Here is an 18667-nt window from a genome sequence, read left to right as displayed (position 1 = left end):
TGCCCCGAGAATTAAAATTTTAGCAATTGATAGAAAGTTTGATACGTACAACCCACAGTACTAATAGTAATTTCAGAACCACTCAAATTGACAGTAAAAACACTAGTTGGCTTCTAAAATTTCTACACGCTTTCTTGTGTTGAAAATTCGTAACTTACAAGTTTGCAACCCCACTTAGGAAATCACCACTTGCAATGATGGGGACACATTGGGTTGACATACTAAAAACATTATGAATAATAGGACCTACGGCTTTAACCTAAACCCAAGTGCACGCAATTTCTGTTCCCCACACGCTTTACTATTTTTGTAGTTATGTATCCTAGGTCCGTTCACAAGAGTTTGATTCCTGAACCAAAATAATAAAGTCAGTTATATTTATCTAATGGTGGTAAAATATACATGATATTGATAGGCTACAAGTACTTTTCTGATTGGTTTAGCTTCAGCATTCAAAATTGTGGATATTTACAAAGAATCAGAATCTCGGACAATAGTGAGTTTAAGTGTTTAACCTGACAACACACGAAGATACATAACAATTTTTCTTTGATACATATAATCACAATCTAATAAGTCAACAAGGCAATAACATCTTATATACTTAGAAATTGCAGATAGCTTGCAATCACATGATTTTACTTTAGCTCACCACAATGGTGTTACATTACTAACAATTAAGAAATGATGCATGGTGTTACAACTAGGTGATATATCATTATTCATTACTCCCTCCTCAAAATAATGTCTCTTTTACTTCTTAAATTCATCGAAAAATTAACATATCTAAGCAAAAAGATTACCTAAGTATATTAAATTTCCAATGAATCTAAAAAGTAAAAAAGACATTTTAAAAAAAGGCGTATATAAATAAGTTAACAGCAATAATGCTTACAGGAAACTGATGGATGTTAGAATTTAGCGAGGCCTAAAACTACAACCCTGATCCTTAAGACATCTAGCAAATGTCTTGAATGTAAGAGGCTGAGTGCAATAAACTAACTGCTAACTGTCATTTTCACCGTCCCGAATGCAAGTTAACTGGTTCGACGTACTGAGATCTACGCCTCCTCTTGGATTCAGGAGATAGCTTTATAGCACTAACCTTTCTGAGCTTTGAGGAAATCTTGCAATTCGCCGGTGGTGACATCCCCATTGGTCCGTATTCCCTTGATGAACCATTGGTGGGAGACTTTCCCCTTCCATCTTTGTTCTTAGCTGGTTTTTTAGTTGCAGACTTTGGTCTCTTTTTTGACAAGCGAAACTGCATGCCTTCCTGTTCCTTGTCATGCTTAAGGAGCCTAACATGGAATGGGTTAACAGCCGTGTAGCACACAGGTTTCCCATTGTCGACATTTCTTTGAAGGTCCACGTCTCTATTGTTCACCTGGAAATTTGTAGAACTCACATGACAAACTGGAAGTACTAATTCAAGGATTATAAAATATAATAGAATGTGCGATGCTCAGCATAACATGAAGTAGCAATTCAAGAAGTCATTTGCACACTGGTAGTCAGGGAAATTACCAGTTGAAGGAGAGAAGAAAAGCTTCGGGCAATATCGAACTTTGTTTGTCCCTCAACCAAATCAGAAAAGGATAGGACACAGCTACTACTTTCTTCAAGGGATAGTTTGTCCAAAATTCTCGCCCCATATTCATGAATATCAAATGGTGGCCGGGAATCCTATCATCCAAAAAGATGCCATTCAATTTAAAGCACTAAAAAGATAAACAGGAAGGGCGTCTGAAAGATGAGTTCACCTCTTCTTCCAAGCTGTGCTCAATTCTTTGTTTCCATGTTGAAACCCTAGTGGCCAATTCTGTTTGCTTCTCAGTTTCAGCTATGCTAGCTAGAAGGGCATTCTGCATGAGCAATAATGGTTGTCAAATACCAACCATGCAAAGATGAGCATTCATATTAAAGAAATACTCGCATCAGGAATACAGATGCTATTGCAATCTATTATAAACGAAGTCTATATAGAATGATGATTAAAATAGTCCCTGATGGTTTTTGTGCACAATATTTCTTGGTGGTCACATAGGGTTAAGCACTAATTTATCTTCTCCAACCAACTTTCAGAGAATATGATTTACAGAACATAAATTTCTCCAAACACCTAGGGCTATAAAAAAAATATTAGAAAAATAAAATCATAGACAATAAGCACTCTTACCAGGTGAGAGCGACAGAGATCTTCTAAACTTTCCTGAGAATTTGGAACATCATTATCTACATCTTCATCACCCTCAGCATGAGCATCATTAACTTCATTCTGTTAATTAGAGTACATAAGCAAAAAAAAAAACCAAAATTTCAAAAATGTCATAGATTACATAAAAGTAGAATTACTAGTTTGCTATTGTACCTCTTTGTTATGAGGTAGATCTTCATCCATGTATGCATTCTCTGGCATATCAAAATCAGGATTTCCAGTATCAAATTCATGGTCATCATTATCAGCTTCTGCATTGAAAAATTCTCCATCGGTTTTACTCCCCTCATTGATAAGAGACTGCCTAAGCTACAATTTACAAAACACATACCACAGTCACAATATGTACAAACATAATAACCTATATGTGAAAGGACCATTCTGATAAAGTACCTTCTCATATAGTGGAAGAGATGTAGAATCTTTTTGTTGTTCGTGGGCATGATGCTGCATCTCCCACATTGCCATGAGCTCTGGACTAATAGGACCATGTAATTTTGCAGGTGGAAATAAAATGCTCATTGATACTCGTCGTCTCACATTAATTCCATTCTTCTTTAATCCTTTAACTGCAGATACATCTTAAAGATTATAGAAAAGGTATTTTATACAACAGAGGCAGAAAAAAGCGAAGACAGTGGGTTACCTTTTCTAAACGGCTTCACCTTCAAGTTGCCTGGTTCATGTGGATTCAAAGGTTTCCATGGATCATCATCATCAACATCTGAATTGTCTGAATCCCTAAATGCATTGCATCCATCATCCATGTTATAACCAAAATCACAATTATCAATACCACCAGAGACGGGAGAACTGGGCCGAACATTATCGTTGTCAAAGTGGCAATCAACTTTAGGGGAACAGTTGGAATTAGCATGCTGACTTTTTGCCACTGAAGATTTGTTAGCACCTCCTTCAGAATTCCTTGTAGGAGAAAGAAAGCTTTTACGAGTTGAAGCTCCTCTATTAGCAACATTTTGGGCTGCATTGGCTTCGCTATCCTTTAGAAACTCATCCACTGCAACAGCATCTGATGTATCCAACAGAATAAAATCCTGGTACAAGTCTGTGGTGGACAACTGTAGCAATTCATGGTATCCGTATTATTGCCAAATAAAATTTAAAAGCATGCGAACTTAAATAAGCAAACATCTGGAAACAACTATAATACCAGATATGACTCCAATTCCCCACCATCACCAGCAGTATCCAAGCAGTCACCTTCAAGAACAACTAGATTTGCAGGGGGTTTTATGAAGTGGTCCAAATTCACTTCTTTGCCTGCAGTGTCATCCAAGGAATTCCTCTCTTCAACTGCAAAAACAACAAAAAACTTGAATGATCTAACATTTACACCTACTTAAACTAAGCAACAGTTCAAATAAGCAATAAAGTAAAAGTATGAAGCAATGTAGAAGATACTATTATGAAGCAGCGAAGCACTTAATAAATTTTATTTTTTATTTTTCTTTTTAAAGTAGTAGCCTAACTTACAGACGTCCTCAATAATCCTGTGGTCTAAATGGACCTGATAATCTCATAATAAAATTTCACTTGACCTAGACATACATTGATTTTAATCATTTATGAATAACCTAGGGTCAAAAAGGGACCCATAAAAGAATATAATGGTCAAGTCTAATAAGATATTCTTGCATGGAAACAAGTCTAACACATCACAAACAACATTCAAGCAAGAGAATTGTTCTATACATTGCTCTTGTTTCATCATTTTGATGAATTATCCGTTAACATGCTACCTGGGATGTCATCCGAGCACCAGAATTGATCATTTTCTTCATTGGTAATAGCAGAGGGACCACTCTCATCATGTTGGTCTGATCCTCCATCTATATGATCTTGCTGTCTGTCCAAAAACATTAAGCAGAAATCAAAATAATGCTGTAAAGTTTGCAATTGCATATTATGAAATAAATAATATTTAGTCAGAACTTAGAATAGACTGTAATTCCTGTTTCTTGTCAAATACAATCTTTTGGGGGTTTTATACAAGGGATCTGCTTTACAGTCACTTGGCTCTTATCAATTATGAAGTACAACTACTTAATGGAATCAGCTATGTTATGGCAGCCATATTGTTAAAAAATAAATACTTGCCGAGAACAACTAACAACAACATGAGTTATAATAAAGTGATACAGAAACATCGCTGATATGCTACTATACTGTTAGAATGGTCCTAGGAACCAAATAGGCTACTTCATCGGACAGAATTTGAGTACATTCTCATAATCTCATTCTCATTAAAAAACATGTTTTGATATTTCAAGTGAAGGTGATGGGAATTCTACACTAATTGTCCATGTCTACAACCAAAAATCTCAGCCATATGAGCCAAAGATCCAAAACAAATCATTGGTGAATTGACATTGCTTAAACATCAATTAATGAGGAAACTGCTACCACGTAGAAAAGGAAAGCCAGAACAAACTTTCATCACTGCTAATCAGCCAATTTTGTTTTATTTATTTACAAAAGTGCTGAAGTACACATATATTAACCGAAATCCAAAAATGGGCTATGCTATGGATATGTAGTCGAATTTCTATCACAAATAAATAAAGTGAACTGAAACTTGCATTAAAAAGTTCAAATAAATGCTTAAGCTTTAGCTCAAAAAACAAACCTTTTCTGTGAAAGGAACTCTAAAGCACGCAACACCAGAGTATATAGATATTCCACCTTTCTACTATACACCTGTATCGAACCCTGAAGCAGTAGAGCAGCTACAATTACGCAGAAACAACGAATTCAGCTGAACACATGGCTTCAAATTCAAATGAACAATTCTTTTAATAAAAATTGAAACTTTGAACAAATATTGAGTAGGTCCAAACCTTCTGCAAAATTCACTGGAATGTGTCCTTCCTCTTCGCCGGTGATCTCCCCGGAGCAAATTTTCAGCAGATACTCCTCGAGTTTCTTGGCGAGGTCAACTTCCCAATTTGACTCTAGGTCACGCTCCGCGTGAACCGCGTGGAAGCCACCACCCCCACTTCCACCCGGTTCCGAGGCATCTTTTGTCATCTTTCAGTTGAATAATTGGTTGCGAAAATCATAGTTATTTCAGAAACTTCGTACACAGAAGAAAAGCCCTAGGGTTTCGGTGTTCCGGCTAGAGATTGAAGAACACGGAAAACAGAAATTAGGGTTTCTAAATTGCGAATGAATCGGAAACTTGGGTGTCTTCAAGTTCGAATCTTTGGGTAATCCACAATGGCGTGCAGCGAGAAGAGCGAGCTTCGGTAGCCGACGGTAAGAGTTAGAGAGAAGAGAGAAGAGAGAAGAGAACGAACATTCAAAAGTTTTCGATTATGTTTCTTCCCGCTCGTTCCTCACCTAATCCCCACTCGAAAAGTAGAGTTGGACTTGGGCCGGATCCTGGACCAGCCCACTAATTGAACACTCAAGTTAAGAATTGGGCAGTATGCATGTCCAAACAAAAAAGAATTGGGCAGTATGCAAAGCTTTTGGGTCATGTGACAGTTAGGTAGCGTTTGATTATTATCTATGTCTCTCTAAGACATGAAAGTAACACACATCTTTGGTTTGATTTGGTGAGATACAAAAAATTTGATAGATACAAGAAAATATAGTTAGACATAAATACACAAAATTTGCGTACCACCTAAAAGTTGGGACACTAACACATAGAAACAAGACAATGAATTTTTTTTCCCTTTTAAATTCCAATTTTAACCTTAAATTTTAATAAAGTTTCTTCTTCTCTCTCCTTCCTTCTTTCTTCCTTCATCTTCTTCTGCCTCTATCATCTTCCTTCAATTACTCCTTCCTCTACCACCATCACTCCTCAAGATCTGTTGCCCATCATTGAAACAGTCGCAACATCGTCGCCGTTCAGCTCTCACGAGTAGAAAGTCATCCCACCGTCGCATAACCATCATCGTCTACCCTTCACGACCCAGAAACTCACAGCACTGTCGTCATCCATCCCTCGCGGTCTAGCATCTCGCAACACTCACCCCTCGTGACACAGAAATACTCGTACGTCGTGCCTACTCATCTTCCTCCATTTCACAACTGTCATCACCAGCAACTCACAGCTACCACTGCCTTCTTCTCCCCCTTCTATTGTCGTCACCCCATCTCTCTCATTCTCTTGATTTTTTTTTATTTTGGTTGATTATTATTGTGATTATTAACAATCTCTTTGTCAATCTTTTTTTTTTTGAGAAAGACAAATAGTTATTGTTAAAAAATTTATTTTAAAATTTTTTGTTAATTATAGATGATGATGATGATGATGATGATGATGATAGTTGTAGATGATGATACTGGTAGTGGTGTTTCTGATAAGGATAAATTTGATATTTTGATATGAATAGAAATTTAGTGTATTGTTGTATATATTATTATTAAACACAATAAAAAAACTATGTATGTTTATGCCCATATATTAGTAAGTCTTTATGTCTCTGTTCACTTTTTTTATGTCTTTGTTACCAAATGGAACCTTATTAAATGAATATTTATTTGTCCAAAAACATGAATAATTATGGATTTATTTCAATCATTATATGTAGATGACTAAATAACTTATGAGAATATAATAGTTAAGATATAAACAAATAATATATTAAGGTGTTTGCTTCGATAAGATGATAAATTTATACGTACTGATATGTTTAAAATATAGACAAATAATAACTAGTAGGGGTGTAATCGGCTCGGTTCTACAATGAGACCAACCATTCGGTTGGCTGCTGTTTGAACAACCGAACCGAACCAACAACAGTTTAGTTCAGTCGGTTTTTTCAGTTTTTTTTACACCTAATAATCAGAATTTAAAATACCATAAAATGAAGTTTAAAACCTTCAATAAACTAGAATAACAAGAGTATATCACATCCAAATCCAATACAAATTCAACTTAATTAAACATAAAATAAAGATAATTAAAAATGTCTAGCAAAACAACAAAAATAAACACACTTTAAACCGAAACATTCACTTTAAAACAAATAAAAACCAAACAGCCACCATGCTTAATCTGAATCCACACCAGACTCATCCTCATCTTCTCCGGTTGGTGCAATTTCTACAAAAATAAAACAAGAAAATCAATATAGATTATAAACATAATATAGATTATAAATTATAAACATAAACCATGAAAGGAACTACAAATTTCTTTTTTGCATACCTAATTCAAGTTTCTCAAACTCTTCAATAAGCACCTCAAAATCAGTTGTCATTTGGTAAGCACGCCGCTGTCCGTTGAAGAACGTACCACGGACTCAACATTTTCACCCCTAACTTCAAGCGTCCGTTCATTGGGCACCTCATTGCTTGTTGGCTGCATACATATAAACAGAACAATGAAAAATTAGTATTTTTAACTCATGAACAGCACCAACAATTTTGTTTCCAGCAACAAAGATGAAACTAGACTACTATAAAAAGGTGTAGACAACCTGTATATAAAATAAACCAATAGCTAGTATATAAATCCTTTAAAGCATGGATACAAGTACATTACACTATACATTTCAAATTCAACCATTGTTAGTGGACAATTTTGAGTCTCTTTTCATTTCTCTCTGTGATCATTCATATGTGTATATTGTGTTATAATGCAACACTGTTGCTTACAAAGTTGCCCACACTAAAATCTTCCACTGTTGAGCAACAATAATGAATTGATGACTTAAACGCATAAGAATGCACTCAACAGTAATAAAGAATAGCAATGACATTTAATATCAATAACACAAAATAATGTAGTACATGATTTAATGGATGAGCTTAATTAATTGAAGTTAAAACAACTTCTATCTTTTAATACTATTGTTTGTGCAGATGTGTATGCATTATTCAATTGTTTGAATAAAAAAGGATCAAAAGCTCTAATAGTTATCTTCTTTCACATTTTGCTCAATCCACTAAACAAGCATCATTGGATTTAAAAACAACATGATCTAACAATGAATTGTATTCTTCCCACAAGCATTGGATAACTAATTCAACACCTTGCACCAAAACCTTTGTTTCTCAACATACAATCAGAAACTCACATAACAGTACAACAAGCTAGTTTATTTGCATCATTTAATACTCACCAACTGCCATACATTATTTTGAGATAATTCAACACAAATCTACTAAGACATAAGCAACTGATACACAGCTCATAAACAAAACCAAAGCAGCTCATAAGCAGCTCATAGACAGAACCATAAGTAATTCATTTTTAAAGCCAATCAACATAATTTAAATGACCACAAACAATCAGAGACAGCTACATATATATTCAAAAAGACACTAAAAATAATTATTCAGGTTAAATCAAGTACAAATATCACTAAAAATCCCACTAAATCAAGTACAAATATCACTAAAAATATTACAGACTAGGATTTTGTTGACAATATATACATTAATTACTGTAAAAAAAATTATAACCAAGCACAAAATCTAACCTCCGAAGAAGACATCGTTCTGTTGCTTTTTAGGTTTTTGCAGGAGAGGGACTGGTTGCTCGGCCACTGGAGTCTTGCTCGGTGACTGGATTGTTGCTCGGCGACAGACTGCTGCTCGGCGATCGGATCGCTGCTCGGTGACGGACTGCTGCTCGGCGACGGACTGCTGCTCGGCGAATGGTTTGCTGCTCGGAGACGGACTGGTTGGAGTGCTGCTCGGCTTTGGCTTTGTTGCGATGGCGACCCTGCGACGGTGACCCTGCGACGGCGACCCTGCGACGGCGATGAATGAACGACTTCGAGCGACGATTGGCGACTTCCTTGATGATGGACATCACTCTCTGGCTCCCTCAGCCTCTTCTTCTCTCAAGCATGGAGGTCGGAGGTGGAACCGTGGAAGAATGGGAGAGATAAGTGTTTTGTGGGTGACTGGGTTTAGGGTTCGCGTAAAAGGAGAAGAAGAAAGCTAGGGTTGTGGCTGAGTGGCCCTTTTATACCTAGGTTAAAGGGCAACTTAGTAAAAATACACACTACTTAACCCTCACTCTTCGGTTTGGCCCGGTTCGGTTCAGTTTCAGCAAAGACAACCGAAAACCGAACCGAACCGATCGGTTTAGTTCGAAAAAAATCGGTTTTTTCGGTTTTTCCATCGGTTGTTGTAAAATTTGGAGTATTTAATTATTTTTAAAAATATATATATATATTATATCACCACTTTTATTATAACACCCTTTTAATTAAATAAAAATAAAAAATATTTTTTATTTAATTTTATAAAAAATCTTAAACATCCTTACTTTATTCGATTAGACAAAAATACCCTTTTAAATCAATCAAATTCTAGAATTTAACTAATCCTAATTTTATATTTCTAAATAATTTAAACAATAAAACAAAAACATATCTGGAAAACAAAAAAAAAATCAAAAGTGTTCATTTAACTGAGTTTCAAAAACCCTCTCTTGGATCTGTTCTCCTCTCTCTCTCTGTGTCTCTCACTGTCTCTCTCTTATCTATCTCAGCGTCGCACTCAAGCTCTCTTTCTCATCTCCGGTCTTGTAATCAAGGTCATCCCTCTTCTTGTCTCCGAGACTGGTCGTCGTCGTTGCTCCTCTGTCTCGTCATTATCTTGCACACAGTTGCACGCCTTCGTTGTGCTCTTCATCACCGGCGGCAGAAGCAGCAGGTCCTAGGGCTTGTCGTCTTCTTGCTTCGAGTCTCGCCGTCAGCTTCCTTCACGCAATAACAAAATTTCCTGTTCCTTTCATCTGTAATCGAGAGCTTTATCATTTTTCATATGACCGAATTTATAACCAGAGAATATATTTATGTCACTGTCTCAATTCCCCTGGTCCCCAAACTTCTCCATAGTTTATTTCTCTCCACGAAGAGAAAGGATTTGTTTATTATACATGGTATTCATATACTGAACTTGGTAGTAGAAGGTTTTAAGTGATCACTGTGCTTGTTCAATTTTCATTCAAAAAAAAAAAGAACGTGTTTCTAAGGCTCTCTTCTTTCTTGCCATTACACTGATTTATGCCTTCGTGTTATCTTTCAGTGGTCTTGCTGGTGGATCACATTCAATGTTGCATATTGTGCCTCCAAAGTTGGGTTCACCTCAAGAAATTTTTAAAAACTTGTGGAGGCTTTTTGGCATATTTGTGTATATTGTAATTTTCCTAACAATGTATCCCAGAAATATTTGCTTCCATTTGAGGACCATATTCTAACTTTTGCTGGTGGATCACATTCAAGGTTGCATATTGTGCCTTCAAAGTTAGGTTCATCTCAAGAAATTTTTGAAAACTTGTGGAGGCTTTTTGGCAGGGTTGTGTATATTGTAATTTTCCTAAAGATTTGCTTCCATTTTAGGCCCATATTCTGACTTGGTTATTTTATCTGTTTCTCATTCCTTGTAATTATTACTAACATATATTATATATCTTCAGTTTCAAATACCCAATTTTGACTAGAATAAACAGATGTTAATTTTACCATCAGCTTTGTTTATTTATTTTCAAATTATATTTTTCCATTCTCTTGCATTTTCTTAATAAATAGTGCTTTTTAATGACCCGAATACCTAGTATTCTAAGTTCTCTACATATGAAATTGGTTTTGTATATTTTTGTATAGAACTATTTTTGTTATGTTTATCAGGGAAGAAAAGAAATTGGGGTGATTTGTGCATAATGTTAATATTGTCGTTCTTGTTAATTTTGTACAACTGAACCATCATTTTAGTTATGCATTCATGGGCAGCTCCTATTTCCTTTCTCCTTGATGCCATGCTTTGGAGTACTAACTAGATTCTAAAGCTTCATTGAAACCTTCTTTTTTTCTTTTTCTTGTTTAGAAAATTATAACCCTGGTGTCAAGTTCTAGGAAATAACTATGTATCTAAAATTTAAAATCATTATCTACAAGAAACTAATGCTTTCTACCTTTATTTACTTACCATTCATTTGCAAATTTGCTTATAGAATGTCTTTTATTATTATTATTATTATTATTATTATTATTATTATTACACACACATATATATAGCCATCCATGTGCCGGAGGTGGGTGGATGGTGTATCTAAATATATGCCATTTAAGCAAATTGCTTTGATGCTACCTTAAACTGGCATCTTCAGTTGCATTTGGCATTTACTTTTCTAACCATGTAACTTATTCTCAGTTGCTACTGTCTCGTTGTTGGTTGAATAGTGCATGTTTCATTCTCTCTCCTTGATCATCCTTTATTTCTTTTACCTTTCTTTTTGTATGGTTAGAATTTTGGATTCTTTGAGAGCAGTTGTTAAGATTTGGTTCGTGGATGCTGAATTGTACTAGCGTGTGAACATTTCAGGACTTATGGCCATTTGAACTAGGATTACCTTACAATAAACATATATAGAACTTTCTTTTGTCTAGGATGTCACATAAAATAGGGTAAAGATTTAGGGAAAAAAAGAAGTGAATCATCTCTAAACAATTTTGCAAGCTTCAGCAGAATTAAATGACATTCTCTCATTTCCCAATGAGCAGCAGTACTTGTTTATTTTAGGAACACTTAGGGGCTATTTCTTGTCCTTCTAAACATTTTGACGAAATGCCTAAAAAATTAATGATGTCCTTCTACAATAGCTTTTAAATGAATATTTGAGAGTAACTTTTTCTTTTTGGTACAATGAGAGTAACTGTAGAAGCTATCTGTTTGTTGATAAATCATTGCATGATCTTCATCAAAATTACAAAGAATTGCTATTGGCATCATTTTTTGTGTAATTTATATTAATTGAAAATCACTTTCACTTCTGCAAGTAGTGTTTTTATGTACAAGCACAAGAAGCTATGGCTTGATAATATAAATATCGTATCATAATCTTGACACCTTGTATATACCGGTTAATCCTGCTCTTGTTTTCTATTAATCTTTTTTCTTTGATGTCTCATACGATGGCTTTACATTTCGATCGTAAATTCATGTTATGTGGAACAAGGCTTTGTTGTGGATGAAATATATTTCTAGTATTATTATAAGAATTTAACATTACAGTTTGTTCCCCAATGTTTTTTCAAAAAAAAAAAAGATTTGCCCCCACCCCCTTTTTTTAATAAAAGAGATTGCTCTTATAATCCGCTTTTAGGGTACACACATGTCCTGTTATCTGTTACAATTCTTTATTCATGGAGATGAATTCTGAATAACTTGACTGTTTTAGGTATTGGCAAAACAAATATGGTTATTGCTATGTCATGTTTTGAATGTGGTCACTGAACAAAAAATAAGGTAAACTTCATTGCTTGCAATGATTCCTTCTCATTGAGGTAAATATTTGTCATGGAATTTCGTAGCAGACAATACGTTAGTTTATTAGTTATGTATTTTTAGTTTTTTACTAACTTTCTTAAGTTCCTTTCTAGCAGTAGCATCTATAGTTGCAAAGACGGTTCTAATAATGTTTTGAGAATCTCTAGTAAAACATCTCAAGCTAACATAGTATTGTACATTAAAATGTGTAAGAACCAGATTTTTCACGGATAAAATCATTTAAATGCCCAAATTAAATTTCAGAAAGTTAGGATGAGAATTTCGGATTTTAAATATGATTTTTGAACTCAGTAGGTTTTTCTGAGTCAGGAAATGTGTTTTCTATGAAAAATCGTGAAAAACCGCGAACCGGCAATCGAACCAGTTGAACCGGTTCAAGTCTGCCCGGTACTGCGCGAGAAAAAGTGGAAACAGTCAAATACCTTAGAAAAACATTAGAAATGAAAAACCGGGCGTTAGTGTTAAAGGTTTGGCCCTAAAGTTGGGCCAAATGGGCTAAAAATGCTAACGAATTGGACCGGGTCCAAGTTGGGCCCAAGCCCAACATATAAAAGGGTTTATTAATGAACCAACTCAGCACAACACAATCACAAACACACCCACACCAGATGAAAGGGGAGAAAGAGAAGAAACCCCCATGAGCACTATTCATCTTCTTTTTCCCAAGCTCATATCTTGAGCTACGGAGCTCCGATCGCCGCACCGTTTGCGGCTACGCGTTTCTTGTGAAGAGCTCTACAAAACACATACAAGAAAGTAGTGAGATAACCACGAAATATTTTCTATTCTTCTCTGCAAAGTTTTGAAAATCTAGGGTTTTGGGTTAAGTGAGATTTTGTGATTTTGGATGTTTAGGTTTGCTCTAATCCTTGCTTAGCCTTATATTTTGGCCATCAAATCTGTTGGGAGAGGTAAGAGATACTAAACCTTTGTGAAATTTGATTTATGTTAAACCCTAGGTTGATTGGTGGTGATTGATATGTGTATAGCTTGATTATTATGTAATTGGGAGCTTTTGAAGCTTATTGGTGCTTGTTGGAGTGGAATTGAAAGCTTGGTTTGGAGTTGAGAGCTTGCCTGTGCTCATTGTGGGTTAAAGGCATATTGGGAATCGGCCAAGGTATAGTTTCAGTTTCCTCTATGTAGTATATAATATTCATGGACACTTAGGCTAGTGACCCATAGTATAGGTTTGGATTTGAATGATGGTATGTGATGATTTGTTGATGATTTGATGATTATTGAGTTTAATTATAATGATTAATAAGGATATGATGAAGATGAATGATTGGTGAAGTTGAGATGTGATTTGTGTTGATAGATATATATGATATTGATGTTGATGAATTGGTAATGTAGTTGGAAAATTGTTAATGAGAGTTGATATATGTGATATATTGATGTTGATGTTGTGAATGAGAAAAGTTGAAGGAAAAATGTGGTAAGCTTGGTGTAAATGTGTAATATGGCATAGAGGGTTAATTTTAATGAAAAGTGGAGTTTGGATTGGGTTGGTTTGGTTTTTGGTTGTGTTTACAAAGAAATTGTGGAAATTGTGATTTTGGGTAAAAATTGGTTTTTGGTGAGCTTTGTCTGATCATACCTTTTGCCTCGGTTTTCGAAATTGATTGAAAATTCTTTAGAATGAAAGCTTATTGAAAACCCTTTAATTCGATATAAAGTTTACCAAATTTAGAATTTTGTAGAGGAAGTTATGATCATTCAAGGTTGGTGTTGAAAATCTGAAATTCTGCAACGTTGTAGCACTTCAGGATTTTCTGATATGTGCGCACGCATAGTCTTGTGTGCACGCACAACCCTGCGAAAAATTTAATCTATGCGGACGCACAGACCTGTCCGTATGCACAGGCAGGGGAAAGGGCTCTGGTAGCAGCGCTAGCACAGCTTGTGCACGCGCACATCAATGAAGAATTACGACCTGTGCGGACGCACAGCCCTATGTGCACGCACAAGTCGGGAAGGGACGTCTGTTAGGGGCGCTCGCACAAATTGTGCGAGTGAACAGATTTTATTAATTTTAGTACCTATGCGTACGCACACCCCTGTGCGTATGCACACTTTCAAAATCTTCCTGGGCATGCGCACGCACACCTCTGTGCGGATGCACACGCCCTGTTTCATAATTTTAAACTTTGTTTTCAACTATTTCACCTTCCCAACAAGGTCGTAAGCTTCTTTAACACCATTTTAAGGCATTTGGGCTTAATTTTGAGTATGGGAATATGAGAGATAGGTGAAGAGTTCTAGTTAATGATTACCATTAAAGATTATAGAACAGAGGCTTAGGTTTCTGGTATACTGAGGATGGGTTTGGTAGAGTGTGAAGGGAGAAAGGTGTATGAGTCCGAGATTCTGATGAACTAGTGAGTTCGGAATAGAAAGTCATGAATAAGTGGTGGTTGTGATGAGTTGAAGATTTGGAAATGGATGAGTATGGTTGATGGAATGAGAATGAGTGGAAGTGTGTTATGAGGAGTGACCTCTGAGTTTGATTTCGTAATTGTAATATGCATTGCTATCTATCGTAGGGGCTGTGGCAGTATCCCGCCTACGTTCGGATGTGAGGCTTGGCGTTGAGCATCTCACTCATTTTGATTGCTCTAGAGGAAGGTGGTAGGGCACACATCCCTCAGAATATTTTCCTCTGAAAGGAGAAGGTGGTAGGGCACTCTCCTTCGAAATTTTTCTCCTGAGCATGGGTTTCTCTCTGATTGTAAGGTGGTAGGGCACTAACCCACGAAATCATGCGACAACCAGAGGGAGGTGGTAGGGCACGCTCCCTCGGAATATTCCCCTCTGAAAGGAGAAGGTGGTAGGGCACTCTCCCTCAGAATTTTCCTCCTTATGCACAATAGAGAGACTAATTCGGGAGTTGTCGACCGGATTTGCTGTCGGGTTTGGCACAGTAACCGACATATGATATCACAGCCAATAGGATAGACATTCATCATATGCATCTTATATATGTTTGCTTGCTTTGACTACTTGAGTTTGCCTACTTGTATAATATGCCTACTTGCTTCTTGAACTACTTGCTACATTCTTGAATATTACTTGTATTTTCCTTGCTTGTATTATCTGTGTTTGTCTGGTTTTGAGGAGGTTATGTAGGCGATGGCGATGGATTCCCATGGAGGATAGGTTGGTGAAGGCTGTGGGACAGCGGTGTTTGGTTAGAGTAGAAATCCTTTAAGGATAGACTACCCTTTTTATATACTACGGTTTTAAGTTTTGTTAAGATTTTACATATTATGCTTTATTGTTTAGACTGTTTTAAGCTTGAATTCTTGTGATGGATATGGAGTCTAGGATTGCCTTTGGCGTCCCGGGGTCTTATATCCTATATCACTGGGCACTGTTACCATACTGAGAACCTCCGGTTCTCATACCATATTTTCTGTTGTGTTTTTCAGATACAGGTCGTAACCCACCTCGGTGAGTTGTCTGGTTGGTGACAGAAGCGAAGGATTTGGATACTTCTTTTGAGTCTTTTGATTTATTTTGAATATATCTCTCACTTTTGTATTTGTATTTTGGCCTAGAGGCTTGTATTTGAGAGAGAACAAAACTTGTATAAGCCATTTTGAACTTCAGTTTCCTTTTTGTCGGTATATTTGGCTAGTCGGCTTAAACTCCGCGAGCCGTGGCTAGTTTCGTATGATATCACACTATTATACTATTATTTTGTTTATATCACATCTGTTCCTTGTGATTTAAGTTAGACGCTTTGTTAGTTCGTTTTGCGCTTTTAAATCCTGTTTTTGAACTTTATCCTTCATCAGGCTTCTAGATAATATTATTCCTTCTATATATCATATGTATGAGCTTAGAACTGTTGTAATCCTTGATTAATCTTAGCTTTACGATGCGAGGTAAAGCTTAGGCTAATTGGGGTGTTACAAAATGTCTAGGTTTCTTTTATAGATACTGTTTAATGCATACATTTCGCCAAGCAGAAGAGCATAATTTCTTTAATTCTTGCATAAGTGGAAATAGGAGAGTTTTGTTAGGAGCTGCATAGATGTTTGGTCTTTGGCTGATTCTACCTTTTTCCAATTGAGTTTTTTTTAATCGAATATTTTAAATTGGTTTGTAAAAAATAGAATAGTGAATCTAACTAGCTTTTTAATCAATTAATTAGTGATGACATATTACAAGATGATTAATAATAATATTATCGTTCTTTAGCAATAAAGGTCATTTGAATTGGGAGTTTGGCACAGCTCAATATTTTTCATTGTATGCTAATTTTTTTTTCTTTTTCAATGTTCATCTCAGGTGCAAAATTTACACTTTATTATTCCTAACTATTTCTTTTGAGTGGGGCAGTGATACACACCCTCTTTCTTATGAGCAGGTTAGTATTATGTACATTAAAATTGCACATTCATGGATATTTTGATATTTTGGAAACCATGAGAGTAGATTATTAATTATTTATTTGTTATGCTTATATATCAATTTTATAGATAAAGATGTTGTTCCTAGCTATATAGATAAAGATGATGCTCCTAGATAATAAGTCATATCATTTTTATTTGAATCTGTTGTATTCTTATTTTCAAAAGAAAACGATAGAAAGTTAATAAGTTAGAAAATTTTTTCTGTAACTGTTGGTTGTCATATAAATAACATTCTTATGCACTAATAGCTCTTAGGTTACATAGAATTTGATTGACCAATAATTTTAGTCATAAAAAATTGAGTTCATTTTGCTTATTCCATTCTCATAGCATTTATTTAGTAGCTAACATGTTAAAATTTTAAGTTCAGTAATGGAGAATGATGGCAAAGAGTCGTATAAGGATGGTGATCAATATGAGGATTTAAGTGTTGGGTATGAGTGCAGTTTCGATGAAAGTGATGATATGGTGGATGTAACTATAGATAGAGCAGAGGCAGATACAATTAATGTTGATGGTTTTGAAAAGTTGATAACTGATTTGACCATTGAAGACATATGGGGATTGGTGTTTGATACGGAATCTCAAGTTTGTGAATTTTATGCAAAATATGTCAAGTGCTATGGATTTGTGTCCCAAAAAGACTTGAAGGCGGTGGATGCTAATGGTAACATTAATACAAGACAATTGGTTTGCAATAAAGCAGGAGAAAGACATTAGAAGTACCTTAAAAGGGACAATCGGCAAAGGGAGCATAAGGCAATTACTCGTGTCAATTGCAAGGCTAGGATTCGTTTTATTCGTCACTATAGGACGGGTAAGTGGAAATTCAGTGTCTTTGAGAGTGAACACAATCATCCACTGTGTCAACCTAAGTACAGACATCATATTGCTGCGAATCGTGGGCTTAATGATGCCGATAAAACATAAGCAGATAGCTTGCAAGCATGTGGTGATAAAACCTGTCACATAATGTGTTACATGGTTTCCCAAAAGGGTGGATACGATAAAGTGGATTTTACCAGTAAAGACCTACATAACCACATTAATAAGACTAGGAATCGGCAAAGTAAAAGACGGTGATGCATTTGCTGCATTGGCCTATCTGTTGTCCAAGGCAGACAGTGACCCGTTATTTCTAGGAAAGTTCACCTTAAAAGATGGTAAGTTGGATAATTTGGTGTGGGCTGATGGAACAAGCGTTGTTGATTACGAATGTTTTGATGATGTACTCACTTTTGACACCACTTACAAAAAAATGTCTACAACAAGCCCTTAGTCATATTTTTAGGGACCAACCACCATGGTCAAACAACTATCTTTGGATGTGCCTTACTCTCAGATGAAAGGCCCGAAACTTTCAAGTAGGCGCTGAAGGAATTTTTGGAAATCATGTCAAGAAAACTACCCGAAGGCGTTGTAACAGACAGAGATCGTGTTATGAGAGAGGCTAGTTTAGAAGTATTTCCTGGTATACCACAATGCCTTTGTGCATGGCATTTCTATCGTAATGCGATACAGAATATAAAAAACAAGAGATCACTCTAACTCAAGAGACATTAAAAGATACGACCAACACACCAGGAATAGAAGTGTCGGAAGTTGCAAGTGTAGCCACAACCAAGAAACCAGGATTGCCACAATATCCTATGCATCATTATCCAGTGGTCCATCCTTATCAACTTTATGGTGGAGTCCTCCACATTCCCTTTCATCCGGTACAAAATGGCATGGCGTACTT

At 35.9% G+C, this 18667-nt stretch overlaps 1 protein-coding gene and 1 long non-coding RNA gene across 3 annotated transcripts; both read right to left on the bottom strand.

Moving 5' to 3' along the window:
• LOC107639032 (condensin-2 complex subunit H2) lies at positions 1–5572 on the bottom strand. Of its 2 annotated transcripts, XM_016342442.2 has the most exons (12): positions 5077–5572; positions 4866–4965; positions 3979–4085; positions 3390–3532; positions 2865–3297; positions 2612–2787; positions 2372–2527; positions 2180–2278; positions 1764–1865; positions 1528–1686; positions 1106–1387; positions 1–349 (listed from the first exon to the last, which is right to left on the bottom strand). In XM_016342442.2, exons 1-12 carry the CDS (start codon positions 5264–5266, stop codon positions 323–325), a joined length of 1974 nt encoding a protein of 657 aa, XP_016197928.1. In that variant the 5' UTR covers positions 5267–5572; the 3' UTR covers positions 1–322. The 2 variants fall into 2 exon arrangements, with proteins under 2 accessions (XP_016197928.1, XP_016197927.1); XM_016342441.2 differs by lacking the exon at positions 1–349 and having other exon boundaries at positions 974–1387.
• LOC110270550 lies at positions 7054–7505 on the bottom strand. Its single transcript, XR_002360183.1, has 2 exons — positions 7404–7505; positions 7054–7298 (listed from the first exon to the last, which is right to left on the bottom strand). It is a non-coding gene; the product is annotated as an uncharacterized LOC110270550 (long non-coding RNA).

The sequence above is a fragment of the Arachis ipaensis genome, chromosome B04 (assembly GCF_000816755.2).
Source record: "Arachis ipaensis cultivar K30076 chromosome B04, Araip1.1, whole genome shotgun sequence".
Lineage (NCBI taxonomy): Eukaryota > Viridiplantae > Streptophyta > Magnoliopsida > Fabales > Fabaceae > Arachis > Arachis ipaensis.
The sequence above is the reverse complement of the archived record's forward strand: the minus strand, read 5'-3'. Positions and strand labels throughout refer to the sequence as shown.

Coding starts and splice junctions, on each gene's coding strand:
- LOC107639032 (XM_016342441.2), bottom strand. CDS start 5,266: ATGACAAAAGATGCCTCGGAACCGGGTGGAAGTGGGGGTGGTGGCTTC. Junction 4,966..5,076: donor TCCAGTGAATTTTGCAGAAG/GTTTGGACCTAC, acceptor GCGTAATTGTAG/CTGCTCTACTGCTTCAGGGT. Junction 1,388..1,527: donor TTTCTTCTCTCCTTCAACTG/GTAATTTCCCTG, acceptor ACAAATTTCCAG/GTGAACAATAGAGACGTGGA.